Source organism: Seriola aureovittata, chromosome 13, assembly GCF_021018895.1.
Source record: "Seriola aureovittata isolate HTS-2021-v1 ecotype China chromosome 13, ASM2101889v1, whole genome shotgun sequence".
Lineage (NCBI taxonomy): Eukaryota > Metazoa > Chordata > Actinopteri > Carangiformes > Carangidae > Seriola > Seriola aureovittata.
The window spans coordinates 20,777,192-20,805,028 of record NC_079376.1 but is presented as its reverse complement, the minus strand read 5'-3'; the positions used below and the strand labels follow the sequence as shown (position 1 = coordinate 20,805,028).

Sequence of the window (27,837 nt, the reverse complement as noted above, 5' to 3'; positions counted from 1 at the left end):
GACTAAAGTCATGCTTACAGTTGTGTTTACCCATGAAGTTCTATAGAAAGGACTAAGCTGAGTTAGTTGTTCAAGTTGAACATCGAAGGGAGGTGTGAGTCTGCTTTATATGATTATAACTGTCTATAGAGTCAACGAGTGATAGTTGCCTTTAACCTCCAGTATTTAGAAACAGCTAGGTTAGCTCATGGTTAGTCTTCGATGTTAGCGATTCATGCACCCAACAGCATGTGTCAGTTTTGTCTTGAGTTGGTTTGGGAACTAGGTTTTCTACAGTTTGTAGATGACATACAACATAACGTGAAACTGAGTCAGAATAGATTATATTAAGTTCTACTAAACCCAGAGGTTAAACTTCAGAACATGGGCTCCAACTTGATATCTAAAGTCAGAATATGCCTGAAAACACTAAATCCTTTCTTACACCAAGGAAGTTTAGCTTTCCTCACCATGAAAACTTCACAGCTGGCTACCACAGCACACTGTCTGTACAGCAGAGACACCAACCCCAAATCAGGTGGCAGACAGACAGTCAGACAAAACAGTGGGCCGACTGATGGACAGGGTGGGGTAAGATATAGGACCATCAGACATAGACAAGGAGAATTGTGGGAAGATACAGTGGACGGAGGAGGTAAAAGCTCATCTCTAAGGCAGAGACAATCCTTCCCCAAATCTGTGTTTTCTGCTGGGACGGCAAAGAGGACGGCAGAGATTCTGAAGATTCTGGCGTCTGAGGATGAAGCGGACCCCAAGCAGGAGCCTGAAAGGAAGACAACTAGAGGAGCAGGTAGGACATGCTAGAACTTTCTACCTGATTAGGCATCTTTCACACTTTGTTTTCCTCTTACACTCAGATCCTTTTGGTACAAAATACTACAATATTTCTGAAAACAGATTTATGCAGGAACAATTCTGCTCAAATAACTATGCACAAATAATTCCAGATTTTTTATATTTAAACTTGCTCAATAGACACTCAGATGATTTATGATGTCTAAATGACTCCATGAAAGTGTATGAGAGTAACTGTTTCAGTTCTCTGCACTAAAGCATGCATGTTTCACAGGAAAGGTGCAGCCTCCTGACCGGCCACTTTCTGTTACTGAGTGGAGGAAGCTGAAGGAGTCTCTGGGAAATCCAGTACGCTTTGACATCAAGATGATCCATGCACTGTTCGCCTCTGGGGCAGAGCTGGATATTGCCAAGTGAGAGGAGGATGAGTGTGTTTGTGTGGCTGTGATTTTTTTTTAAATATTTTGTGGATGTTCAAATGTCCTTGCAGTAATGTACTTAGTGAGTACCTAATGCTTTGTGTCCAATATGTGCAACATAAAGCTCAATGAATTAAGCACGTCTGTTTTTAAAATCTTTTGGACACAGGTCTCTGCTGACTTTTGCCACCATGGAAACGGGGACGCTGTCCTATGAGCTGTTACTACGGTACCTTTCACTATGTGTGAGTGGTGGCCACGATGCCGAGGTGTTTGATGTCTATGACATCATGAAGGGAAGTTTCTCCTCTCTGGAAACGGGAGCCTCCACCCTCTTTATCAAGTCCTTCAGCCGCACAGCGAGGTGGAAGGAGGCGGTCAACCTCCTGCAGGAGGTTAAGAAGGTGGAGAGTTGTTTGCTTGGTCAGAAAGCATTTTAAACTCACTCATACTTTGTATCTCATCAGCTTTTACTGTCATCCCAACAGGTCTTTACCCCATCATCACGCAACTATGGTGATATCATTGCTGCAGCAGTGTTACACGGTGACATGACCACTGCCTGGGCTCTTTATGATGAATTGATGGAAAAGGGACTGAGTCCACACCAGGAGACCTGGGACGCTCTGTTTAAGGGAGTGAAGAAGACTAAGGAGGTGGAAGGGTTGGAAGAGGCCATGTCTCAGTCTGAACACCAGGAGAGGCTGCTGGGGATTCTGCTGCACATGAGGAACAACCAGATCTACCCACAGTACAGCCTCGCCAGCAGCATCAAGACCTCGTTTGAGAGGTAGGAAAGAGTGATTGGTTGGTTCACATCATGATAAGGTAGATTTTCATATAATGTTGAATAATTTACATTAAAAACTTTATAAATATAGAAAATAACCTGATTATCTGATGACAAGATATTATTTAATCTGTCTCATCAATTATGGAACTAAAAAGTGCTGCTTCTGAAAGCTATGGAGTGAACACTGTAGCATTAAAAGTTCAGAAATTACTTCTCAATACATTTTAGTTGAAGCAGTCTATTGTGTAGCTAATGCTCTCAAGACTGTAGGGCTGTGCTCAACTGACTAAAATAATTGAGCTTGTTCATTGCTTTCATTTGCCCAAAGTAATTTCCCTTTGTCTGTATGAACTTCATACAATCTACTTCCCTGTAATTTTTATTCACCTCATCTCCATTGCTCCTTGCTGTCATTACTCTTATTTCTGTCTTTCTTTTCCTGTCTTCAGTCTCCCAGGACAGAAATGGACAGGAAGTTGGACCAGCGCCACCCCAAAGTAATTACACCACCTCCTACTTTAACATAAAACCTTCACAGCAGCTCATGTTATTTAATCCATTTTTGTGAACAGGAAAAGTGGTGTGCTCCTTATGATAGTGATGGTGTGTCTGTCATTTGTGTGTGTGTGTGTGTGTGTGTGTGTGTGTGTCTCCAGGGGTCTGTGCAGGTGTTGTGGGTCAGAGTTAGAGTCCATCCAGCTGACTGCTGAGGAGTACCAACAGCTGAAAGACAGAGTGATGACTGACATCATTCAGGGACAAGATGTTTTCAACAAGACCACACCGGAGGTACACACATACACACACATGCACGCACGCACGCACGCACGCACGCACGCACGCACACACATATATGTAGAGTTTCCATGCCTTAACTGTGAATAAGTCTCTAATGATTCAGATCTAAGGTCATAGAGAGCTTAATACATCTCTACTTGGATTATAGTTTAGTGTCATTATTTGCAGTTTTTGAAATACAAATGGATATGAACAGATTAATAACAACAAATATTAACTTTATTAAGTTATACTTGATTTGTGATTGCAGGTCGTCCATTAAATATGATCTAAATTCATATAAACCTTTCGATTAATACAGAACATGATTAATAACACATTATGCTATTTTAGGTTCAACAGTTTCTGAGCTGTGTTCATTTTCAATTAGCTTGTTTTTACCAGATTTTTAAATAGGGAATAATTAATACTAACTAATAATTCGGTGTTGTTCTAAAAGTGTGTAAAAAATCCTCTTTGGAAATGTATTTTGGGGGCTGACCTGTCAGCAGCGTGGTACAGTAGCTTCACTGACTTATGCCAGATGGCGCCATTGGTTCACTGAGGTTTGCGGAAGCATCTTCTCAGACTCTGACTTGTTCAAACAGCTGCCGTCACTGTCTAGATGAATGAGATGAAACCAGCTTTTAAGGAGACGTTTTAAAGTTTAGCTTCAGGCACAGTGAGGCGGCTGTCTATCCATCCAGTTCAAAGACTGTACTGATTCATTTCTTTGGACTGGTACGACTTTGATATTTAGTAATTAGCCCAAGACTCAGACGATGATGCAAGCCAGTCATCTCTACCATCCTCAGAGTTGTAGGTTTGCTGCTGGGCTTTATAGACACATTTTTGACTACAAGTAGTTATAGTTTCCACATACATGGTGATGGATGGGTTGATGGTAATAGTCTGTTTTACATTTTTACAGTTAATGTACGAATTAAACAACCCAGATATAAGATATTAATGATTGAGCTTTAGAGGGGCTGGTAGTTGGATTGTGTTACATTTGGCCCTGTGTTTCCAGTCTTAATGCTCGCTTCATAATGAACAGACAGATATGAGAGTGGTATCGATTTTCTCATCTAATGCTCGGCAAGAAAGCAAATAAGGGGCTTTCCCAAAATGTCAAACTATTCCTTCAAGTTAAACTTTCTTATATTAAAATGACATGTTTAGCATGCTTCAAGGTCGGCAGGACCTTCCCGTCATTGGAAGCAAACGTGTCAGAGTGATAGGAGTCACACCACCTGTTTGATAATCAACTGTAGCCCACAGACGATTAGGATTTTGAGTAAACAGTAAACAGGGTAGCACACACATGCGCGCAAACTTAAACATAAATGAGGGCCGTATTTTTAACTTGTGAGCCTCTTTTATAACCAAAAGCATGCAGTCATCACACTTTATCTCGTATATCTGCATATGTGCGCTGTCTGTGTGGAGAGACAGAGCCAGGGCACAGGCTTTTCATTGGATTGGAATGTACTGGCTGTATTTTTTATAATGCCACTGACAATTAACTTAAAAAACAAGGTTATTCACCTGAAATAGTTCCAGAAAGAAACTTGGCAACATCCGTAACATGTACTTAATCATAAGTCATATTTAATTTATGGACACAGAGAAAGTTTACATGTGTTCCGCTGTGTTTTTCAGTAGGCAGGGGGAGTTTGTCGGTGGAATAGTTAGTTAGATTGAGGGGATTTCCAGCATGTGGAGCACCATGTGAATCTGGATCACAGCTACCTCCCGCCGAGCAGACACACAGAGGAAGGCAGACAGACATGCAGTTTAACTCGACTTTATTAATTCCCCATTTAAGGCTATTCATTTTATGGGCAAGCTTCAGACAACAATGAAGCAACAGATGCATTGAGAGGCAGATGGAGGAAGAGGGGATCGATTCAAAGTCTTTCTGTCTGTGTGTGGTGATTACTGTGGTTGTCACAGCTCACAGGAAAGATAGATGTGTAGATAGACAGATAGATGTTGAGTCAAACACCAAGAGTAGTCCTGCATTTTGACACGACACTTGGTGAACCCTGTGCAATTTAATACAAGCTAACAACCATTATATATATATGTTATATAATAAAGTAGATCCCTTATCTGACTTATTTTTGAGGCTGTAGTTTCCAGTGGTAACATTTCTTTGTGTTAACCCAGTTTATGAAAAAAAATAGAACAGTTTCACAAAGGCTGTATTTGTAATGAGCTGTATTGCAGTACATTGCACCCCCTCTACAACTGCCTTTGCATTTATTTTTTTGTCCAGACTGTTAGAGTTAAATAACCAACCAGCATGCAATATGTTTTTTCTGACCACAGGAGCATCATGTGTTCGGCTGGTCGAACACATTTCAGCAGAGTTACAAGCTTCAGAAACCAAAACAAGAACACAAATTCAGTTTTAATCATTTTAACAAGTAAAAACTGCTTTTTTAAAAATTACTTTTAGTTCACTACAATACTAGTGTTGCACTTCAATATCAAAAATCACAATCAGAGCATTAAAAACAATCAAATTCTTACATATAAGGTTTACCTCTCGTCATTTATCTCAGTTACTTTGGGGTTCACTTAATCTCTTCCCCTAAATTCAAAGTGTTGGCCCAGAAATCTAATTTGAATTACATTAATAAGTGATAATGCATAAAAGCCTTTATATAGCCAGTTTTTTTGTATTCTGATTATATTATTATATTATTCTTTTATTATATTATTATATAGGTTAGTGGTAATGCTGTGGGAATGTTTTCAGAATACTATCGTGCTTTATCTACTTTGTGTAATAATGGTGCATAAGTGGTCCTGAAAGCTTATGTATGCAAGTGTGTGTGTGTGTGTGTGTGTGTGTGTGTGTGTGTGTGTGTGTGTGTGTGTGTGTGTGTGTGTGTTCACAGTGGCACAATGAGCTGGTTTCACATATCAGCTCTGGAAAGTCCCTGGATAATTATACTGGACTTTCTCTCCATCTTTCTTTTCCTCCTTGTCCTTCTCTCATTCTCTTCATTCTCTCTTAATTTTTCTGACCCAATTTTAAACTTTTTTTTTTTTTTTTTGCACAATTTTTATTGTTTTGGATTTCTGCACCCTTTCTCAATCACTTGTCTCTTCTCCACTCTTCCATCTGTGTGTCACCCATCATTTTATTCTCTGATTCCTTTTGCCACCAACCTAAAACACACATCTCAACCATCTCAACCAAATCCCATACTCTACGAGTGAGTGTGTGTGTGTGTGTGTGTGTGTGTGTGTGTGTGTGTGTGTGTGTGTGTGTGTGTGTGTGTGTGCGTGCGTGCGCGTGTGTGTGTTTGTTTGTTTGTTGAACTAAAACAATTGAAATAGACACTTGATCATCACCCGGGCTTGTGAGGCATTTTATGTAGATCACAGCTCCATCAGAGGAGGAATATTACAGCTTTTTTTACATTTTTACAATCACATTTTCATGGTGCACGTTGTGCATGATCGTGTGCACACAGTAAGGTTTCAGTCCAGGGGAATTCACAGCAGCCTATTTCCATACTGCTGCTATCTAAAAGTGAAAGTACCAACAATGCTTCTGTGCCGCCCTATTCTAAGATTCAGCTCTACTTTCCTGTTATGGTATAAATCTGTGATACAGTATGTTACACATTGTCTACAGTGGGACCCACAGGTGGGTTCAGATAGGAGGGGGCCTGAGACTATTTGCTGCATTTTAAGTTGCTGTGGTAATGCTAACATTAAGCCTCAGGAAGACACTGAATCTCTATAGATGTTTTTCCACATTAGACTTTTATATACTGTATCTTAGTCCCTTTAGAGGAATGAGAATTCCAGTGCAAATAAAGCTGAGAGTCAGCTGTCAGTAACCCACTTTACATTCTGTCATATTAGCCTGAGTCTAATCTAAAAGAAGTGTAGTCACACAAGGAATAAAATCCAGGTTATTACCCAGGTCCACATTGCATAAACATTACAAGATTGTAAACTTTATCCAAACACAGAGAACTCTACAGTCAGTCATGCAGCCAGCTGGCGCTCTGCCATCTCAGTACAGAGATGGAAAGGCCAGGTAGATTTATTACTGGCGGGCCTGTGATCAGGCAGCGAGAGGATCAGCCAACCATCAGACCATTGAGCTCACAGCTGGGGTTCAGCTACGCTCCTCGACCACAATAAGGAACCAACCCCTGATGTTGTTATTAGAGAGTTCTGCATACTTTTTCTACACATTTTCAGCACCATGTATTTAGTCAGACATCCAAGTAATTAGTCTGTCAAATTGTCAGACATTATACCAAAATGTAGAAATCAGCACATTTCAGATTTTTGCTCTATGGTCATGAATGAGATATGCAATGGAGTAATACACACCCATATCAAATGGACAATTAAAATACACACACAAGGAAGGAAAAAAAACAAAATGTGTGTATGAGTTTTGCTCCAGGCTGGAAAAGACTTCAATAGATGTAATATCAAATGTAAAATAAATTAGTATAAATACAACATATCCGTTTTCAGGCTTACTATCAGCAGCTCTAAAGATGGTAACGTTGGTCCATTCGTCTGTCGGTTGGTCAGTCTGGCCACTTTTGGTCCCTACTGCAATAACTCAATAACTTTTGGATGAGATGCCATAAAATTTGGTGCAGACGGCACAGAGGATAAATTCTGTTACATAATTCTTATATAACTGTGGTGATCCCCTGACTTTTCCTCAAGCACAACCATGAAATCTAAATCTTATTTTGTCCAGTACTTTGGTTTATGACCTAGTGCCTGCAAAAACAAATTCCTATCAGTTAAATAAAATCTTTTATTTCTTACTCTCTTGGTCAATTCTCAGCCTTCTTCTTCTTCTATTAACATTTACACACTCTGCTATAAAATACTATGAGGCTCTCTGGTTAAATAGCAAAGCAAGTAGTAATGTCATGTTGTATTAACTCAAGTGTTTTTGTTGGCATTTCATTTAATGTCTGTCTCTCTGTCTGTCTAATAATGTGTCTGTTCTAGGAGTTGGAGCATTTCAAAGCGTTTGTTCAGAGGAAGCCAGCTTTTGATGTGGTTGTAGATGGGCTGAATGTAGCAAATACCAACAAGGACAAAAGCAAGCTGTCAGCGACGGTGAGAATTCACACACAGATGCACATGCATGCAAAATGTGGTACAGAAAAGAGATGAAATTAGTTAATATGTATATTAGATAGGGGCAACCAGTCTAATGGTGCTTAGTCAGAATCCTCTCTGCACACACACACACACACACACACACACACAGTTTTACAGTCTAGATTTTAGTGGTTTCTTCCCACATATATGTTTGTCCAACCCAGGGGCTTTTCTGACGGTTGCACAATGACTAACCCTGCAGTGTGTGTCTCTGTATAAATGATAGATGTGTGTAGGAGGTGTCTTAATAATTGGCCAATACCTGATTTTAACAACACCTAGCCCACTTGTCTGGCTTCCCACATCTGTCTTGTCTGTCATGATGTGTGTGTATGTGTGTGTATGTGTGTGTATGTGTGTGTGTGTGTGTGTGTATGTGTGTGTCTGTCTCTGTCCGAAATATATCACATTTCCACTTACTCACACTTTCTCAGATGTTATGCAACTGCAAGACAAAGGAAAGTCCAAACTGACAAATGTATTTCCCTATCTCATCTGTCTTATCTAGTTTGTGTGAAACCTAAATAAATGATTTAGATTAATGCAAAAGTCATCAAAATTTACATTAGGACCACTAAAGGAAACTTTTATTCAAATGTGTGTATGAATGAAACTGTAGGTCAGCGGCACAGCTATGCATGAAACATGAAATTAGCTTCTGAATTTATGATTATGAAGAGTCTTCAGCCTCATATTTGAAGTGCTTTAAACTAAATGCTAACATCAGCATGCTAACATGCTCTCAATGACAACATTAACATGCTGATGTTTAGAAGGTAGTTATCAATACACAGTAAAGTACAGTGCCAATACCTACCTTAATCTTAGTTTAGGATGTTAGGATGTTAGCATGCTAACATTTCCTGATTAGCACTAAACACAAAGTACAGCTAAGGCTGATTGGGAATGTCATTAGGTGCTAGATGTAAAAGTTTGTAATAGGCTTGGGCTGATATTTGATAATATTGTATATAATGATATTTCCTGCCATATGCAATATTTTTGCACAATATTGAGTTTTGCACAGTTTGCTCTCCTGCCAAGTCTGACACCATTTCACTGCTGTGCTTACTGTACAGCTGCTGATTAGTGGCAGTATCATTGGCCTGAAACATACTCAATACAATATTTGGGCTGGACTGTATCAAGATATTACATTCTGGATATCGCCCAAGCCTAGTCTGTACCAAATTTAATGGCTTTCAGATTTCACTTCGAATCTCAAATTTGAACTTTATTGTGGCTCTATAGGAAAAGACAGGGGATCACCAAAGTCATTAGGTTTCATCCTCTGGGAACCATCAGTATGTTTACAAACTTTCATGCAAATCCCTCCAGTAGGTCGTCCCTCCAGTATTTCAGTCTGAAGCAAAGTGGTGCACCGATGGACATCAGAGACATGCTGTTAGCATGGTTAAAATGAGATATGTACAACATATGAGTCGTTAAAGGTCCAATAATATAAATATATGACATTTAAAGGCTTCTCTAGAGCCTACAGACTCACTAAGCATTTAAAGAAATAATTCCCAATATTTCATAGGACTTCTCTGCTCTACAAAATAATTGTAAAAGTAGACAGCAGTCATTTTTTAGCTATGGCAACAAGGAGGAGGATAGGAGTTCTTCATAGCATTATCTTCTGTATTAGACAGAGTTACAGTAATTAGTGGCCTGAGTTTCTGTCAGTTGCTCGTCTTTCGATATCCAAAAAGACATCCTAGAACGTGAGTTGTGATGTGTGAAAATGCAAATGCATTTAATTTACATATTGTTTGTTTGTATACTGTTGTTGCGTGACTTTGTTACTTACAAAAACTATTCTAATTCACTATGTTTACTGTCTTTTTCACATTTCACTACCACTCATATGCATACACATCCATTCAAACAGCCAGTGTCTGAGTGCCAGATGCAAACAATGTTAAAACCTGTCTTAAAACCTGTATTGCTCATGTAAGAGCTACTACTTGCATCCTAAGGTGTGGTTATGTCTCTAAATGGAGCTGGTAGACATTTGAAAGACATTTGAATCATTAAACTTTCATATTCTATTTTTTAATGTGAGTATGAATAAAAGAATTGAGGTATGTGTGTGTTCCAGTTGTTGGCGGTGGTGTCAGAGCTGGAGCGTCAGGGCCTGACTGTTCTGGTCTTGGGGAGGAAACACATGCTGCGGGCCACCAGATCCTGGGAGAGACACAACATGAATCTTATCCAGGAAAAAGCCCATTGCTTCTTCACTGACGACATGTGAGCACCTGATAATGAAGAAGAATAGTATGGAATACGGTTTACAGAAAACACATAAATCACATTTACACTGCAGGGTAACACTGGCCATATACTGAGAATATGTATGGAGTTTCAGGAGCAGCAACAAAAACATCTAAAAAGATTATATCATTGTAATTTATTGATTCAGTCATGCAACTGCAATTAGTTCATTGTGCATTCATTGAAATCTGCTCTAAAACCAAAAGGGTTTTGTGCTGCAACTGCAAAAGCTGCAACAAGTGGGTGGCTGACTAATAAAATAAACCAGAACAGAGAATATAAATTCACATGTAGCATTCAGCACGTTGTTGTTTTGAAATACATCTGTTCATTAAAAGCCTTTTTGGTCTTAAAAGGCTCAATTTGTAATCAGTTTATCTCGCACCTGCCTGTTTGTGTCTGTCAGTTCAGAGGACGACCCCTTCCTGCTGTACGCCACTTTGCATTCTGGGAATCACTGTCGGTTTGTGAGTAGGGACCTGATGAGGGACCACAAGGCCTGCCTTCCAGACGGAGCCACCAGACGGCTCTTCTTCAAATGGCAGAGAGGTCACCAGCTTGTGGTGGATGGATATGTAGTAGCAGACAGGAGGGTCCGATTTCAGGTGAGGAAGAGGAGGAACGGGAGGGGAAGGATATGAGAGGAGAGGGTGGATATGTTGACATGAAGAAATAAGCATACCAATTAATTGTGTCTGTGTGTTTAGAGTATTCTCAAATATGACACCACTATCCAGACTTCAGGAGACTCATGGCACGTTCCCTACGACGACACAGAGGACAGGAGCACCTATGAAGTACCACAACAATGGCTTTGCCTCACACAGAAGCGCTGAGCACACACACACACACACACTAATTTCACAACAGAGCATTTTGGTGTTAAGTCATTCAATGTGGATCATATGCTTTGAATATAACGGTGGACCTGTGAATAAAACCAAAAATTTAACACAACTGAAGTGCTTGTAGTTTTTTATTATTGACTTTAAACCACAAGAATTTATTTTGTTTATCTAATAATAAATGTTATTATAATCCTTGGTATCACATTGCAACAAAGCAAAGGAGCAGCATGACACTGTCAGTAGAGACATGTAAAAACTACAATCCTGTGACGCTGACCCGGATGTAGAAGCCCTCAGTCGGACAGATCATTTCCGGAGCAAATGTTTGCCATGTTTTGCTTCTGTTGTCTCTCAGTTTAGTTTCAGATTCAGTCTTCATCAGTTTACCACAGTTATTTGGAGCCGTCATGTCTCGGGGGTCAAGCGCAGGGTTTGACCGCCATATCACCATCTTCTCCCCGGAGGGAAGACTCTACCAAGTCGGTCAGTAGTGAGAGAAATTAACCAATCTCAACTTGCTCTGTCATCACTGCTGGCTAACAGGCTAACATTAGCTAGCAGCTTCTAGCTTACTCATTCATAGCTCAATGTTGTTATGGACAGATAACTATTTCATTACATGGTATTATGGTCAAAATAATTGCAGGTAATATATTATTAACTTTAATTACATACAGTTAATTAGTAATACTAGCTAACCAGGTTCGTTTTATTGCAGTTTGCTAGCTAACAAATCTCCCAGCTAGCTAAATTTAGCTGAGGAGTTCTACCATAAGTTTGCTATTGTTTTACATAGATACATACATGTTTTTTTTTCGATTAAGTTGAATTCCTTATTTTGTTAACTCTGATAGCTGCCAGTCAAGTAGCACACTACTTACCAATTTTAAACATTTTTAATAGTAATTATCTTCTCCAAGTGACTCATTATATCTGAGCTCTATTGCATGTTAGCCTCAGACCTGAGACAAATATTGTCAAAAGAAAACCCGTGAAAGTGAAATACCACTATGATACAGTTGTATACATTGTGTTATATTTAAAGAGACTTGTATTTACATGTATACTCAAAACAATTAAGTAGCTTGGATCCTGATTTGAACAAAAAACTACTTTGCCCACAGTGGTGAAAAGTTTGACATGAGCAGTCTGTTATTGTTGTTTTTAACCTTTTAACCTGTTTTCAGAGTATGCCTTCAAAGCCATCAACCAGGGAGGACTGACCTCTGTAGCCGTCAGAGGGAAGGACTGTGTTGTGATCGTCACACAGAAGAAAGTCCCTGTGAGTAAACATGGACACATTATAATCGAGCAGAAGTTTCTGTTTCTTAAAGAAATGTGTGATCAGATTCCCCAGCTGTCATTATGGTTCTTGTATGAGCACGGTGATCTGTTAGTGATGTTTATGTCTCATGTCTTTCTCAGGACAAGCTGTTGGATGCCTTGACAGTCACACATCTCTTCAAAATCACAGAGAACATTGGCTGTGTCATGACCGGCATGACTGGTAAGTTACGCTTAGTCTCAACAATACCTGAAACACTGAACATAGCTTGAAATGCATCTGCTAGAAAAAAAAAAAAAATTGTTACAGCAGTACATTACAAGTTTGACAATAGTAAATAACATGTCACCTGTATTAAGTGGTAGGATATAGTCTATTATGAGTTGCATTATTCAGCTAGAAAAATTAAAAACTAAAACAAAACCCATAGCTCATATCTCTGCAGCAGCCCAGAGTCTACATGTTTTATTAGTAATTTAAAGTCATTTAATCAGGTCAGTGACTGCCATGTCTGACAACCATGTTGAATCACTAATTTCAGTGATCTTGTTGATCCATTTACACATAGAGGTTTATCATTCTTTCTCTGCAAAAAAGTTTTTAAAAATTGTGTTTTGTCCACTTATATATTTGTCCATTCTTTTATTCATTTTTCTGAAAAGCTCTTTCTGTCTCTTCCTCTCCCACAGCTGACGGCAGGTCTCAGGTACAGAGGGCCCGGTATGAAGCAGCTAACTGGATGTATAAGTACGGCTATGAGATCCCTGTGGACATGTTGTGTAAACGCATGGCTGACATCTGCCAAGTCTACACGCAGAATGCTGAGATGAGGCCACTAGGATGCTGTGAGTAGTGTCCATGTGTGTTTGTGTATACCAGAAACATGTACTTAATAATTGATTATGTTAAATAAGATTTAAACCAAAGCTGGCACATTATGAATGTTCAAAATAACTCATTGTCATCCCCTTTTCAATTAATATGGGTTCCTCCATGACCAGGGCTGGTGAATGGTTTTATTTTAGCATCACTGAGTGGTGCATTAAGACCTACACTGAAATCTGCTTTTGTAAGAGAATAACTAGTATGAAAGTAGTAGTTTAGTGTCCCATTATTGTATAAATGTTGCTTTCATCACAGAAAATCTGCACACAGTATCACAAGATCATCAGCAGCTCCAACTTACATCTTGTATCTTTGACACTGGATAGTGATAAAGCCCATATCTTCTTGCACAAGGTTTCATGTCGGTTTTAACAATGATTTCACATTTTTTCTTAAAAGTAAATTTAACTTTTCAAACTGCTGTTTAGAGCATAAACCAGATGTTAAATAAATTACTTCATCTCTGAGTTTTTGTTCCTACTGTCAAGTTTTAATTTCCCTCTGCCTCTTGCATCCTTCCCCCAGGTATGATAGTTGTTGGAGTGGATGAAGAGTTGGGTCCACAGCTGTATAAGTGTGATCCAGCCGGCTACTACTGTGGCTTTAAGGCCACAGCAGCTGGAGTCAAACAGACAGAGGCCACCAGCTTCCTGGAGAAGAAAGTCAAGAAGAAGCTGGACTGGACCTATGAGCAAACTATAGAGGTATGAGACACACAAACGCATACTTACACGTGTGTATATATATATACGATAAACACAAAGAGTGTTGTCATATTTATTATCCACAATGTAATTTCTTCCCAAAACTACATTATTGATTAGGACTGTGGGATGGTGGTCAAATAAGTGGTAATAGATTCCAGGGTTTTTACTGATTACTGAATTTCCAGAATGTCAGTGAATTTCACTTCATATTTTTCAGACAAGGAAGGTCGGGGGGTTTGGTAATTTTTTTTAATGTCAGGAAATGTCTGGGAGTTTTACAGCTGTGTTACTTTACTACAACTGTGTGGTTTCTGGTCAACTCAAAGGGAACCAAACTGTTGCAGTCATTTAAGGAATTGATATCGTGGTAATGGATTTAGTTATAAAAATTGAAAATATCAGTAAGGATCCTGATATTAATACAATATAACAATACGATTTGATCTCTTGTTATAAGAAGTTAAAGCAAAGAGGAGACTTATGTCTTAATTAATCTAAATTTAACATTACATCCACCTTTTGTAACAACCTCCATTTCACAATCTAATGTTTATGGGTGGACAAGCAGAGCAGATCGGCAAAGATGTGTGATCTGGCTGTGTTTAATCTTCTAGAGAGTTGAACATCTGTTAAAAAAGTCAGCAGATGTGGAAACTCTTTAGTCTTGGAAACACTGAATTGACACACTGATTGATTTGCAGTCAAATGTTTACAGACATGCACACATGCAGTTACTCAGACAGTGACACAGTGCTGCTCACTGGTAGAAGTGAAGGCTTTCATTCCATCCTTATTAGCTCAGTGACTCCATTAACAATTACAAGCATCCCTCACATATTTATACATTATGTTCCGTCTTACGAGATTATTTGACACAATGAGTTCCTTAATGCGTCTAAATGCATCTATCTCTCAGATGTAATGTTTTATTTTCTCTTCCTCCTTCCCTCTTTCATGCTTCTCTCCACCTTGCCCCTCCCTCTATGGTCTCAAAACAGACGGCTATCTCATGTTTGTCAACCGTACTGTCCATTGACTTCAAGCCCTCAGAGCTGGAGGTGGGAGTCATCACTACACAGGAACCAAGATTCAAGTGAGTATTTTTCTGAGACATGAGTGAGAAAATATGATCCTTGCCACAGGTTGAAGTCTGGTTCGAATAGCCAGAGGCTGATAAATGGGATTTACAAAGAAAATGTAAAATAAGGTCTTCCTGAAAAAGGTGCATGGGCTTAGCCAAACTTCCTGGGTAAATTTCACTGACTGAATGAAAAGCGAAGTAAAGCAAGAAAACATGCAGCTCCATTGCTCCAGCCATTGAAGTCTTTTATGATTGTGCTGAAACTGAAAAGAAGTTACAAGACAAAAAAAGAATATGGTCTTATGCTGGCTCTGTCCAGAGTTATGATTAAAAATTGAGAAAAATAGAAGTGTTGTTATGGAAATTCCCTACAACTAAAACCAGGGATAAGATCAAAGTAAGAGCTTACATGGTCGAGTGTGATCTCACAATGTCTGTGTGTGTATGGCCCACAACATCTGGCAGAACAAAAAACATGACCGTTAAACTTGTGTGTGTTTGTGTTCCAGGATTCTGTCGGACTCTGAGATTGATGTTCACCTGGTGGCTTTGTCTGAGAGAGAGTGAAGAAAGTTGGCAGCCATTTTGTAGCCGTCATCATTACATGGATGATGAACGGCGAAACCAGGAAAGCCCCACCTCCCTCACACAAAAGTCTTGTCTAGAAGGAAGATAAAGGAGGAGCTGGTATCATCTTGTTGACAACAAAGTGAGGTTGAGACAAAACAATACAGAACAATATGGCCATTTTATAGCAGGTGGGTAGAATATGTTACCCAGCTGCACTGTGTGTGTTCCCATCATGCAACCTGCCCCTCGTCCATCCTCCCTGGTCAGGGCCAGGACCTGACAAGACACAATATTATCCACATATCGACCCCTTCCTGCAGTTTCCTTCTGGCCACACTGAGACATCGTCGTTGCAGCCGGCTGCCAAATGTCACAGAGCCTGGAAAGATGCTGGACATTGACATCAGTCCACAAGATATGACACAGGAGCCTTACATGCTCCTTGGTCGTGATGTTCCAGACAGGTGTTAACCACAGTGCCCTCTCTGTATGCAGCTCAGCTCAAATGTCTGGAAGATGGAGGTGTGGTAACACTACAACAACGGCACAATACCTCTTTTAAGTATGAACTCAGTGGTCCAGTAGCATCTTGAGTCACTGTATTTAAAACAGTGCTTCCTAACCATCTTTACTCAGGGCTGCCACAACTTGTACTTTTTGAATCTGTCTCGTTTTATTCATCTGCCTCAGTCTCTCCTCTCTACTCGTCATTAGCTCCAGGATGATGTTTATGCTCTGATGTACTTTGTGATAACCCAGGGAACAGCTGTGGGAATTCTCCCGTTGTGACAGTCATCATCAGTCACACCCCTGTTTAGGTCTACTCAGGTCAATGTCAGTGGGAAGTCGCTAAGTATATTCCTTTCTTTCCATTGTGTCTTGACCCTCCTCCCATCTGCTGCCATTGCTGTACAATACAGCACTTCTATTAAACACAATGTTTTTATGGAACACTTTAGTTTGGCTGTTTCCTTTTCTGTGCATATTGAACCTTGTGCTGTTGTATCCTTCTTGTTCATCTGAGGTTATTCCATTCAGACTTGTGCAATATTGGACATGCTAATAGGTCCAACCCAGTATTGCTGTAGTGACTCGGTGCTTATTCAGACATGAGATCGACATGTTTTATTAGGTACGCCTGCACAATCTATTGCAATACAATAATGTAACATCTTTCTTTACAAAGTTTATAATGTTCTGATTTCGTTGACATTGTCAGAAATGTGTTAATTCAATTATATATTTACTACTGAAGTCACAGTCAAAGGTAGTGTTGTACTGGACTAAATTATATTAATAAGTGTTGCTATTGTTTTGTCCTCATTTACATACAAGAGGGGGGCAGACTATTAGAAACCCCTGTGAAATACAACACTACCACAAACTATGATCTCAATACTAAAACATGTAATTTAATTAAAACCTCTAACAGTGTCATACTGAACATACTAAGCAGCATATAAATAGACTTCACTGTAGAACCGTTGTATTGGATTGCATTAGACTGCAGGTGTACCTAATAAAGTGGCTACTGACTATATCTGTCACATTAATGGTTCCTGTGGGAGCATTGTTTTCAGTCAGTGAAGTGGATCTTCAGATTTCAATTACTGTACATTGTTTACATCATGTAGTTGAGCTGGTTCATTCTGAAACTGTATATTGAGATAACCCCAGGGGCTGACTAGTGCTGAGTATGAATCAAATGGTGAAATATCACTCTAGTTAAGATTTTACATGGAATTTATATGTAGTATATGTAAACAACTGTAGTTGTTTACCACAAAAGATGGTGTACTAACAGGTCTACTGCAGCTATTTTAATATGCTTTTAATATAAATGGACAAAGATGAAGCGCTTAACCCTTTGACCCTTTGTCTAATTGGAAAAATAGTCTGTGGTCTGCACAAAAAATGTAGGCACACTAATTTCACTTGCTTAAAGTATATATTACAGTATTTTGTTGTACAATCCATTGTACTGAAGAAGCAAGTATTGAGTTGCTTGTGATTCATACAGCCATCATAGAATTGCATATGTGTTTTAATGATATTTATTTTACTGGAATTTAGGTAAAACTCCCTTCCTCCTTGTGCTGAACTGAAGCATCCTGTTGTTCTGCGGAGATTCCCTTCTTCGGAGGATGAGAAGCAGGAACATCACTAACAGTTGAGTGTTCTGCTCCTGGGAATTTCCTGCCCTGTCCCTCTCTCCCCCGCCCTTCAAAAAACTTCCTGATTTAGATGACTGAGCAATCAGCCTCATTCCACACACAAAAAATTTCCCGAAGCCTCTTATCTCTTTCCACACACACACACACACACACACAGCAGGAAGAACTGCATTGCAGGCTCAGTTTGCTGTTAGTTCCTCATTCAGTGGACGCGACTTGTCAAGGTATCAGAGATTTCCTGCATGACATGCATTATATGAAAATAAAAAATGGCGGGTCAGAACTGAAACTCAGCTGTCATGCTTTGATGGAGGCATTTATACAATCAGACACACTGACGGCAGCAGAGAGGCACATGGTTAGAGTAATTTCCCATATAATTGCTGCCTTGTAATATTGTCAGGCGCTGTTGATTATACGCAGGGTTCTGTATGATCTTTATATTGTCATATTAGGAAGATATTTTTCTAATGTACATACGTGAAAGCATTCTATTCCAAGCTCAGTGTCTCAGTTTTCATCCAGGAGCCCCCACCATGTCACCCATCTCCACAAATATATTCACACAGGAGGTCTTCACTGTTAAATATGAGTCTTTTAATTTAACTGGAGTGTGCTGGACTGTTTGCTGTCTGACATATACAACCTACTCAACTGTACACATTCACAGCTTCCATAAAAAATACATCTTAGTATACACAGCATTTACAATATCATACAACAGAGCTGTTGCAGGTACATCTGTGTGGATGGATGTTTTTGTGATAATGATGCAGTGTCCACAGAATACAAGCGATCCTCTTATCATACAGCAATGCCATCCCATCATAATGTGTCACGTATTCACATCTCATTGTGTGCTTGCTCTCCTGCAAGCCCGGAGCAGTCTCACTGGTTTATTCGGCCGTCAGTCTCTGTTTCATTTGCCTTTACAGCTGCCTGTCCCATCCGTTTTGTCAGCGGTCACGCTCGCATCGCGTCACCCACGCTGTTGGGCTTCCGTCACGCGATTCCAGGAAGTAGTGGATGAGCTGCGCCGTCTCTCCTGTCCTCTACCGTCATCATCACAGCCTCCTGCCTCTGTAACTTCCTCTCTCCGTCTCGTTTCCTGCTAATGTCCATTCCAGTGAATGTCATCATAACTGACCTGCAGACACACAGAGGACAGAAAAAATTTGTTATACACTAAGCAGGAAATTTTCATGTTACATTTATGCCAGACTGGCTGCACAGGGGAAGTTCTGCGTTTTCAACACACACCTCCTCATCAAACGTCTCATCTTCCTCTTCCTCACTGTCATCTGAATCGCTGTCAGGCAGTTCCCTCAGCTCTGGGTTGGTCAGCGAGTACAGCTCTTCCCTGATGTCAAAACTGCCATAACCATAGGTGAGGTGGTAGGGGGTGTGGCCACCAGAGGTCAGGAGGTTGGGGTCTGCTCCTTTTTTCAGCAGCAGTTTGACCAGTAAGAGATTCTGTTGATCCACTGCCAGATGCAGCGCACTGCGACCGTTGTGTTGCTCCTACGGGAACATTAGATTTTTTATTAGCACAGGGAGAGAGGGAGAGTAAAGACAACAAGAGGGCTGGTCCTCAAAATGTCTCACATTGATTAATTGTGAACTATACAGTGCGTATACAAGTGAGTTGTTTACCTTTGCGTTAATGTCAGCTCCTAGTTCCACCATGTTCTCTACCAGTGAGAGGAAACCATGGACTGAGGCGAGGTGGAGGCAGTTCTGACCTGCACAAAACATTAGAGGAACAATTTAACAACTGACCACAGACCAGTACATGTCAGTTTTTAACAGCAGGAGAGTCCAGCATCCTGAGATGGGCTGCAAGTTATTTCAAACTGACTGAACAAATTATTCTTTCAGATATGCACTTACATCATACTGCCATGTTAATGCAGATTATAATAGGAAAACAAAGTAATTTCCTATTTTGGTTGTTGTAGTTTATTTTGAAAACTTGGTTCACCAAAAGAATCTGTAAATAAGCCAACAATGCCTTAAAAATATCTGTGTACAAATCTAAAAGTAGAACCTTCCCCCTTTCTATTTGGAGCCTTGGCATCTACCATTATGTGCCATCAAATAGATGGGTTACAGTCAGGATGTACTACTACTATGAGAGGCAATGGTATTCCCCTTGCTTGCTCAAATGTTTCCTTCTTCCTAACCATAGTGTTCAGGGATAATGGGCATCAGAAATGACTCTTTGTGCCCACCAGTCCTCCTTTTAAATAGTGGTTAAGACCAGCAGCAGACTGGTTTCCATGCAGCATGGGTGGGCCACCACAGGACATTACCATCACCACAGAACAGAGTTTTCTAATATAGTTGAAACATTGTAAGTCAACCTACAACTGCTAAATCCATCTGATATGCAAACACATAAAGTTTTAAAGTTGACAACTGAAGCTTACCATTATAGTTGCAGGCAGCCATCACCGTGTGTAGATGCTCTTTCTGACAGAACTGTGTGATGACGCTGAAGCACAGCAGATTACCATGGCGACAGGCAATGTGAAGAGGCGTGTCCCCTCTGTTGTCCACCAGAGTGGGGTCACAGCCGGATACCAGAAGATGCTGACACACATCTGCCTGGCTTGTTATTACCGCTAAGTGCAGAGGCGTCTGGAGAGGGAAAAATCACACCGAGACAGGTGAGTTACTGAGTCAGCAGGTGTTTTCATTATTCTGTATGTGATGGTAGACACAGAGCATTCATTTTTTACTATTGCTACAGTACAGGCTTGTGGAATGGGTAGTATACCCTTAGTAAGTACACAGAAATAGATGGCAGCATATGGGTATTGGTGAGGTAAGATGATAAAGATGAGACTAGGTAGAGATGAATATATATATTTTTTTTAAAATCCTTTTCAAAGGCGTCTCTCACGTACCTGTCTCAGGTCATTTTGTGTGTTGAGGAAGTCTGTGTTCTTGGACTCGTCAATCATTGTCCTGATGTAGTCTTTGGCCTCGTGGATGATGGCCAGGTGGAGAAGCCTATAGAGACAGAAGGAGAAGGTAGAAAACCTGTTAAAATACACATACACAACACAACCAGATGTAAAAGACTGAAGGAATATGTTCCACATGGAAACCAGTAGCACATAGTCACTTGATACAGCTAAATAACAGCAAATATACTTCTGATTGTGTTTTTCTATCTACATCACATAATGTTATCTTTGAATAGTGAAAAGCTCAACTAATACCAAAAGGTTCTATGACAAACCAAAGGTTTAGTTTAAGCAGACAACTGTTTTACTTTGTGCTAAATCGGGTGCAGGTTGTACATTTTATTAATTTATTGCAGAGAATTAAGAAACTAGCCCTAAAAATGCTGACTTACACTAATGTAAAACTAAAGAAATAAGGGTTATAAAATCAAGTGGTATTTCTATCATAAATCAGAATGAAGGTACATCTCTGGACTCTGTAATACAGCAGGACACCCAGTTTCCATGTTACTGGCCCCTAACATTCAAAAGATCCTTGATGCAATTTATTTAGTGTTGGATTTTTTTTTTTATACACACACAAATCAAATCAGTTTGACAGATTTGTAAGCATAACACAGCAGTCAGTTTCACACTTGATGTAATAAGTAAGAATGCCATGACAGTAAATGAATGTAAATAAACAGAAAATGGCCCCTCTGTGATCCCTGAACTCCACACGAAGAGCCGCTGCAATGGTGCGGCTTTAAACATTTAAACGTATCATTTGGTTAAATCAGTGTAATATGGTTTCATGCTTCATTGCTTTATATGAGACAGTTCCGTTGCTTCACTTTTGATTACTTAAGTCACGTTGTTCAGCTTTGACCCGTTGGAAGATACTCAGTGCACGAGCTCTAACAACAGTTAAAATACTTTACTGTAAACTCGAACTATATTTCTCCGCGGAGGAATTATAATGAAAATAACAGCTGGGGACCATTTTAATGTTATTCCCCTTGGTTTAATTACAGCAATAAGTCGCAGGCGTATATTTCAGGGTAGAGTTTCACCCTCAGCCTCCACTGACTTACGCTGCTGCAATTTAAGGTACTTTTTTCTAGTTTTTTTTCCTTCTTCTCGCTTCACATGGGCGCGCGTCGGTCGGGTTCCTTGGCGGCGCGCCCGGGACTTTCCCAGCCTGACCCGCGGCCATAGTAGATTCCCTCCTGATAATAGCCTTTTGTTTACGTCCAGTATCACCGTGTCTGACCGCAGCTAGACCCATTAACAATCCGGCCACTAGTCCTGTGTATTGTCAGCACCGCAGCAGCGTACTTTTGTAAGCAGTAATGCATAAAAGTGGAGCACAAACACGGTCTGCACTAGGCCCAGGCCTGTGTATTGTAATGACAAGCTAGAGGAACACATTCCCCACAGGAAAGGGATCAAATTACCTCCAGGACCCGAGCTAGGCCTAGTCAGGCGATACTGCAAGCCTAGCTGTACCTCCGAGAACCCATTAATATCACACCATGCGCAACTCCTGGTCAAACTTACGTGTCTCCGTCCTCTGTGATCTGTGTTTTCCATTCCTGCAGCTCCTCGGTTTCAGCGGGGAGTTGTTTGTGCTGTGGGGCATTACAGTTCACCTGGAGCTGACGGATCTCGGCCGCCACAGCCTGGTACTCCTCCTCTTTAAGCGAGTCCAGACCGCTGTCGAGCCGCTCATCTGTCGACTGACCCGGTTTCCCTTCTTTAGATTCCCGACTGTAATCCATTTGGTTTAATATACTGGTCCGGTGGAGGTCCATGGTGGTTTGTTGTTCGGGACGAGGTGCGTTTGGTTGTATTCTAAAGGAGAAACGCAGCAGTCTGTAAATGCCCTCTGTGTGGCTGCAACGGGCGGAGCTAACAACTAGGTGGGGGATTTCCACAAAACTGTCACTTAGAATAACACGGCATACAGATTGCTGGCTCCAAGAGGGGATTTCTATTGAGACACATATAAATACACTACTCAGTCTGTAACCAAGAGAGCAAAGTACTTTTGCAGGCTACATCTGCTGCACTTAAAATACACATTTTCTCAACTATTTCTACCTCTCCATGAGTATTGGAAAAAATACCACATTGCCACAAAAACAAATATGCAGTTTCTCTCTGTATATTTAACTTAGCCTTTAGTATCATGCAAATTATGTAATATTTAGTATTTCACAGAATTTCACACTTTCCAATATAAAATGGTCAACAGCAAGAGTAGGCAATCATAGCCTTAAAAGTGAAATCAAATATATTAATGCTTCAAGAAGGGGAAACACTAAAGTCCAGGAAGTCAGAAGAACTTGAAGCTTACATATTTTCAGTAAAAACTGGTCACGCATGTTGGTGCATTGCTATTCCACAAACAAGCCTCTGTTATGACATGAGCGAGGGTGGATGCATGCATGGAAAGTCTTAAAACTGCACCTCTGTCAGCATTTGTCCGCTGAATCACTTTAACTTTAAGAAAGTGTTGCTCTGCAGCCCCTAAGTGTTGGGGTGGGTTGGTAGACCTGCGGGAGGGGGGCTGCAGCGTGAACAGGAGTTTCCTCAAAAACTTCAAGTGTCATTGCGATGTGATTTCAGTTTGTTTATCATACTGTGAGAATAGTGCAAAGAACCCAAGACTAAACCAGCAGGCCCTGCGGTGGAGTTTCCCCAAGACCCACAGGTCCAGACCGCATGGTCAAATGTATGTGTCTGATCTTACAGATATATTTTATTTTGATATACCAGTGACAGCTTTTATTGTTTATGTCAGTAGAAGATATCACTGTAATGAATAATAATTGACTTATGTCTATGTCTGTTCTTTGAAATCATAGTTCTGGTGCATACATGCCCTAATTTATTTGGTGTAAAAACTATATCACTGACCTCAGAGGTGACATGCATTTAATAATTGTTCTTAACGTCCTGCCAGCTAGTCAATAACACTACTGCAGATTTTTTTTTACTGACAAATGCATTAAACTCCCATTGATTCTCTATAGTGCCTCTAATAACCCAGTATGAAATCACTCATTCAGTTCCTTTGCAGATAAAATGAAAGGACTCTGAGTTCTCTATAAGGCTGTGAAGCTTCACGAGGCTTAAAAACAAACATCAAATTGAACGTGATGTCCTGGAGGCCTGAGGGAAACTCCAGGCTTGTTTTACCTCCCATTGTTCAGTCCGTGTGACCAGTTAGACTGGGAAGCTCAGGCTTCGCTCTCAGCACATTTTTACTGTGCTGTTGTGCAACTTGTTAGAAGTTTGTGCAGGCAAATGCACAGTGTTGCAACCATAAAGTTTCTGTGCAGAATATTGTGCATCATTAACTCCATTTAGGTATTTGCTGTGTTACACAGTGTTAAGTGTAATTTACTCTGTGCCAAAATTTAACCTTGAATTCTGCTCCTTTATATCTGAAGAGAGAGTGGAGAGATCATATAGAGGACAGCTGATCACAATCAGCTTTGAGCACAGTAAAACAAGATCCGTTTGATGCATAAGAACCCAGATGAATGGAAGACAGGAATGCACAAAGCAGGAAGACTGAGAGACAAAGGGAAAACAAATCAGTTACACACATTTGCACAAATGTATTTACACAGAGGAAATTTAATATTTCAAGTATATTAGAAACATTTGCGAAATCTCTACATCCAGCATATCCCATTCAACTTTACATTTCTGAATTTTACAGTTGCTTTTTGTCTCATGTCTACTGTTTTGGGTGGTGCACAACACAGACAAACAGCATTTGATAAAGACCCCATGGAGGAATGAAACTGATCTATAACAACCGAGTGCATTAACAGTGTTAGACACCGACATGAAGCACTAGGCCGCTTTTAAATGATGCAGATATGATTGGACTCAGTGGAACTGATTCATTTTGACTGGAAACCACTCAAATGAATTCAGCGCAGCTCAACTGACTGGAAGTCAGGGGCATCACGGCGTTATCTGACACGAAATTCTGAAACAACCGATGCTTAAAACAGTACATAAAGAAAATCCCAATATGCTGAAAACTGACTTAACATTTTAGTAGCACCTTAAGACATGAAGGGAAGTAAGTACAGTTGCAAAAGTAATAAATATTCCTGGATTTTTGTGTGTATTCAGTACTATTAGTGTCTTTTGTGGGCTTTTCTAAATGTAATCATCAGCACTTGCCCAGATTACCTATTCATGGTTGGAGTGTCCTTCAGATGGAAAACCAGGGGAAAGGAAGTGGAGACAGAGTTATAAAGTCCCTGATGAGTTCTGTTTATGTCATCGTGGTTTTGAACATGAAGGATTTACTTTAATACATCACCATTGTTTAACTAGCTGCAGTTCATTTCACAGCAGTATTTCAGAGACTGTGCCCTTGAGAAAAAGTCAAGACAGACATTTAACTGGTTGTAAAACACAGTTTATTTACACATTGATGAGCAGATTATTCAGATTTTACTGTATGTGATACATACAGTACGTGTAGGCAAGTGTGTGCTTTTTGTGTATGTGATATGCCCTTATGTACTATATGATTTTAATATTGGATTTTTCATTTATTTAATGTATTTATCTTAGCTTTTACTTTAACAAAGTACATACTGTATAACAAACTGAGTTGAATGAATGCGACATATTTTCCTCGGCAGCCTAATCTCTCCCCTCAGTCTTTCTCTCGGTTACAGTAAAAACAATGAAAACTCATTGATCACACAAGAGGAAACATGAAAAGCCAGCGTAAGCGGTGAAATAACATTGGCCTAATGAGCCCACACCGTCAGGTTGTGCTATTCAGTTTTGCCTGGTACTCAGCAGCCTACATAGCAGAGAGATTATTTATGAAAGTTGTCGAGTAATTATATTCATTTAAATAACATAGGCATTGACTCAATCGAGGTTTTGTTATATGTAAAGTGTCTGTGTCTTTGCTTTATAACTGAGTCTGAAGGTGTGTTAAGCTATGTCAGCTATTTCTATCGAGTCTTTTCTAGAATAGTAGTCATTGTTACATGATGTTTCATCAATGTGTGACAACGTGCACAAACTGACTGTACAGTTTCTGTGCACGTTTGTGTGTGTCCGTGGGAATCCCTGGGCATTCAGGACATGAATAGACATGTGCAGCACTGAGTGACTGACTCATAATGAATCACTCAACCTGCCACACACACAGTCAAATACATTAAGGTGAAGGGTCAAAGTAAACGATGACTCATTAAATCACATTGTGAACTTGTGACTGTGAGACATAAAACCCCCGAATGAATTGAGGTTTCATTATGTTCACCTGTGTCTTTACCTGTTTCCCCTTTTCTCAATTTCCTGCTTCCTGTTCAGGACTGCAGACTAATTTCTTAGGAGGAACTTCCTTAGTATTTACTGGAGGATACAGATTACAGTCACATTCAGTTACAGTCAGGTAACAGATAAAAGGAAAAACATAAATAGGTGGAGAAACAAATGCACATGTGCACTGCATGGTACAATGAAGCAATTAACAGTTGATTCTGATTATGTATCAAGATGGCAAGAGAAAAAGATCTGAGCGACTTTGAAAGAGGGTTTGTTGTCAGGACAGGAGCTTCAGTCACAAAGACTCCTCAACTTCTTTGTATTTCATATATGCATATATGATGAGAATGTCAATGCAGGACTCGTTGAGACTGTGTCAGCAACAACAGTCAGTCAAAAGTAACACAGAGAGGGATATTATAGTGTGGCTTCAGTTACAAAGATGAATGCACATTTGAGAGTTCAGTGGTGTAAAAACCACAGACACTGGTCTCCAGAGATGTGGACAAATGTGATATGGCCATATGGCCACATGAGTCATCCTTTACTATGTTCTTGACAAGTGGGCGAATGCATGTGTGGTGCACACCAAGAGAACAGTACAGGCCTGAGTGTTTCACCCCTACAGTGAGGGGATCTGGTGGCTCAGTTAAACTGTGAGGGGCATCCTGCTGGCATGGTTTAGGTCCTCTAGTCCCCTTAGAGAGAAAGGTCACTGCAAATCAATACAAAGCTGTTCTGAGTGATGACCTTCTGAGTGAAACACTTCCATCCTGGTGGGAGTGGTGGTCTCTTCCAGGATGACAATGCCCCCATCCACAGAACAAGGAGTGGTCACTGAGTGGTTTGATGAGTGTCAAAATGATGTGAATCATATCCTGTGGCCTTGACGGTCACCAGATCTCAACCCAATTGAACTCCTAAGGGAGATTTTGGACTGATGTTTTAGACTGTGCTCTCCACCACTATTCAAAATCTATTAGAGCTACAAATAAATACATTCTAAGCAAAATGCACATTAAAGTTATATGAAACTACATTTCAGATGGAAATATTGTGCTTTTTACTGCACTACATTTATGGAACATTGACAGTTTCTACTTACTTAGCAGATTTAGGTTTTACACATAAACGTGATCAGTTTATAAGATATGATTGTATTATTGCAGATGAAACTTCTCAACAGTATCTAAAGTAGTTAAACTTAGCTTCACCTCCAGCCACAAGATAAATATGCTGTGAATGATCAGCAATAATAAGACAATATTATAATATGTGACAATATAAGAATTTTTATCAAAATGTTTGCAATGAAAACAGCCTATTTTGCAGCTGAATACGTTTACTTTTGATACATTAGTTTATTTTATTATTTTTATTTTAAATGCAGGGTTTTTGCTTTTAAAACAATATTTTATTTTGTAGTATTGCTGAATACTTTAGTAACAGGTTTTCATATCCCTTCCTCAGCTCCTTATAACCCGGCATGATTAGAGTAAGACTACATTTTAATATTGAGTCTGTTTGCCATATTATAACTTTCATAAAAGATGAGGAAAGGCTGAAGTAGACTGAGACTGGACAGGTTGAAAATCTGACATATTGTGGGAATATAGGTGCATGCCCTTAAAAAAAATCATGAAATTGCCATTTAGTCTGCATTTAATTGATCAACCGCTTATTATAACATTTCATTGAAAACCTAAAAAACTCATATTTTCCACTTTGTGAAGAAATACTGGATGGTAACAGCTGTAGCTTCATAATGGCAAACAGTGCAAGTA

The 27,837-nt window shown here is 39.9% G+C and overlaps 3 protein-coding genes across 3 annotated transcripts; 2 read left to right on the top strand and 1 right to left on the bottom strand.

Annotated features, from left to right (window-relative positions):
* Nucleotides 1–24: 24 nt before the first annotated feature.
* On the top strand, nt 25–11,187 carry prorp (protein only RNase P catalytic subunit). The gene is made up of 10 exons (XM_056394067.1): nt 25–790; nt 1,070–1,208; nt 1,384–1,618; nt 1,703–2,004; nt 2,457–2,504; nt 2,664–2,796; nt 7,798–7,908; nt 10,058–10,206; nt 10,637–10,835; nt 10,938–11,187. Exons 1-10 carry the CDS (start codon nt 364–366, stop codon nt 11,064–11,066), a joined length of 1,872 nt encoding a protein of 623 aa, XP_056250042.1. The 5' UTR covers nt 25–363; the 3' UTR covers nt 11,067–11,187.
* Nucleotides 11,188–11,388: 201 nt separating this feature from the next.
* Nucleotides 11,389–16,559, top strand: psma6a (proteasome 20S subunit alpha 6a). Its single transcript, XM_056393695.1, has 7 exons — nt 11,389–11,561; nt 12,266–12,360; nt 12,504–12,585; nt 13,053–13,208; nt 13,774–13,952; nt 14,954–15,048; nt 15,546–16,559. Exons 1-7 carry the CDS (start codon nt 11,486–11,488, stop codon nt 15,601–15,603), a joined length of 741 nt encoding a protein of 246 aa, XP_056249670.1. The 5' UTR covers nt 11,389–11,485; the 3' UTR covers nt 15,604–16,559.
* Nucleotides 16,560–18,355: 1,796 nt separating this feature from the next.
* nfkbiab (nuclear factor of kappa light polypeptide gene enhancer in B-cells inhibitor, alpha b) lies at nt 18,356–22,649 on the bottom strand. The gene is made up of 6 exons (XM_056393694.1): nt 22,292–22,649; nt 20,690–20,795; nt 20,210–20,420; nt 19,434–19,522; nt 19,041–19,301; nt 18,356–18,927 (listed from the first exon to the last, which is right to left on the bottom strand). Exons 1-6 carry the CDS (start codon nt 22,543–22,545, stop codon nt 18,892–18,894), a joined length of 957 nt encoding a protein of 318 aa, XP_056249669.1. The 5' UTR covers nt 22,546–22,649; the 3' UTR covers nt 18,356–18,891.
* Between the last annotated feature and the right edge of the window lie 5,188 nt (nt 22,650–27,837).

What these genes read in the sequence shown, in the direction of transcription:
- psma6a (XM_056393695.1), top strand. Translation starts at nt 11,486, where the DNA reads ATGTCTCGGGGGTCAAGCGCAGGGTTTGACCGCCATATCACCATCTTC. An exon ending in TGTCATGACCGGCATGACTG is followed by an intron (nt 12,586 to 13,052) that starts GTAAGTTACGCT and finishes CCTCTCCCACAG; the next exon opens with CTGACGGCAGGTCTCAGGTA. An exon ending in GATGAGGCCACTAGGATGCT is followed by an intron (nt 13,209 to 13,773) that starts GTGAGTAGTGTC and finishes TCCTTCCCCCAG; the next exon opens with GTATGATAGTTGTTGGAGTG.
- nfkbiab (XM_056393694.1), bottom strand. Translation starts at nt 22,545, where the DNA reads ATGGACCTCCACCGGACCAGTATATTAAACCAAATGGATTACAGTCGG. An exon ending in GGCTGCCTGCAACTATAATG is followed by an intron (nt 19,523 to 20,209) that starts GTAAGCTTCAGT and finishes TGTTTTGTGCAG; the next exon opens with GTCAGAACTGCCTCCACCTC. An exon ending in GAGCTGACATTAACGCAAAG is followed by an intron (nt 19,302 to 19,433) that starts GTAAACAACTCA and finishes ATGTTCCCGTAG; the next exon opens with GAGCAACACAACGGTCGCAG.
- prorp (XM_056394067.1), top strand. Translation starts at nt 364, where the DNA reads ATGGGCTCCAACTTGATATCTAAAGTCAGAATATGCCTGAAAACACTA. An exon ending in TCCTGCAGGAGGTTAAGAAG is followed by an intron (nt 1,619 to 1,702) that starts GTGGAGAGTTGT and finishes TCATCCCAACAG; the next exon opens with GTCTTTACCCCATCATCACG. An exon ending in ATCAAGACCTCGTTTGAGAG is followed by an intron (nt 2,005 to 2,456) that starts GTAGGAAAGAGT and finishes TCCTGTCTTCAG; the next exon opens with TCTCCCAGGACAGAAATGGA.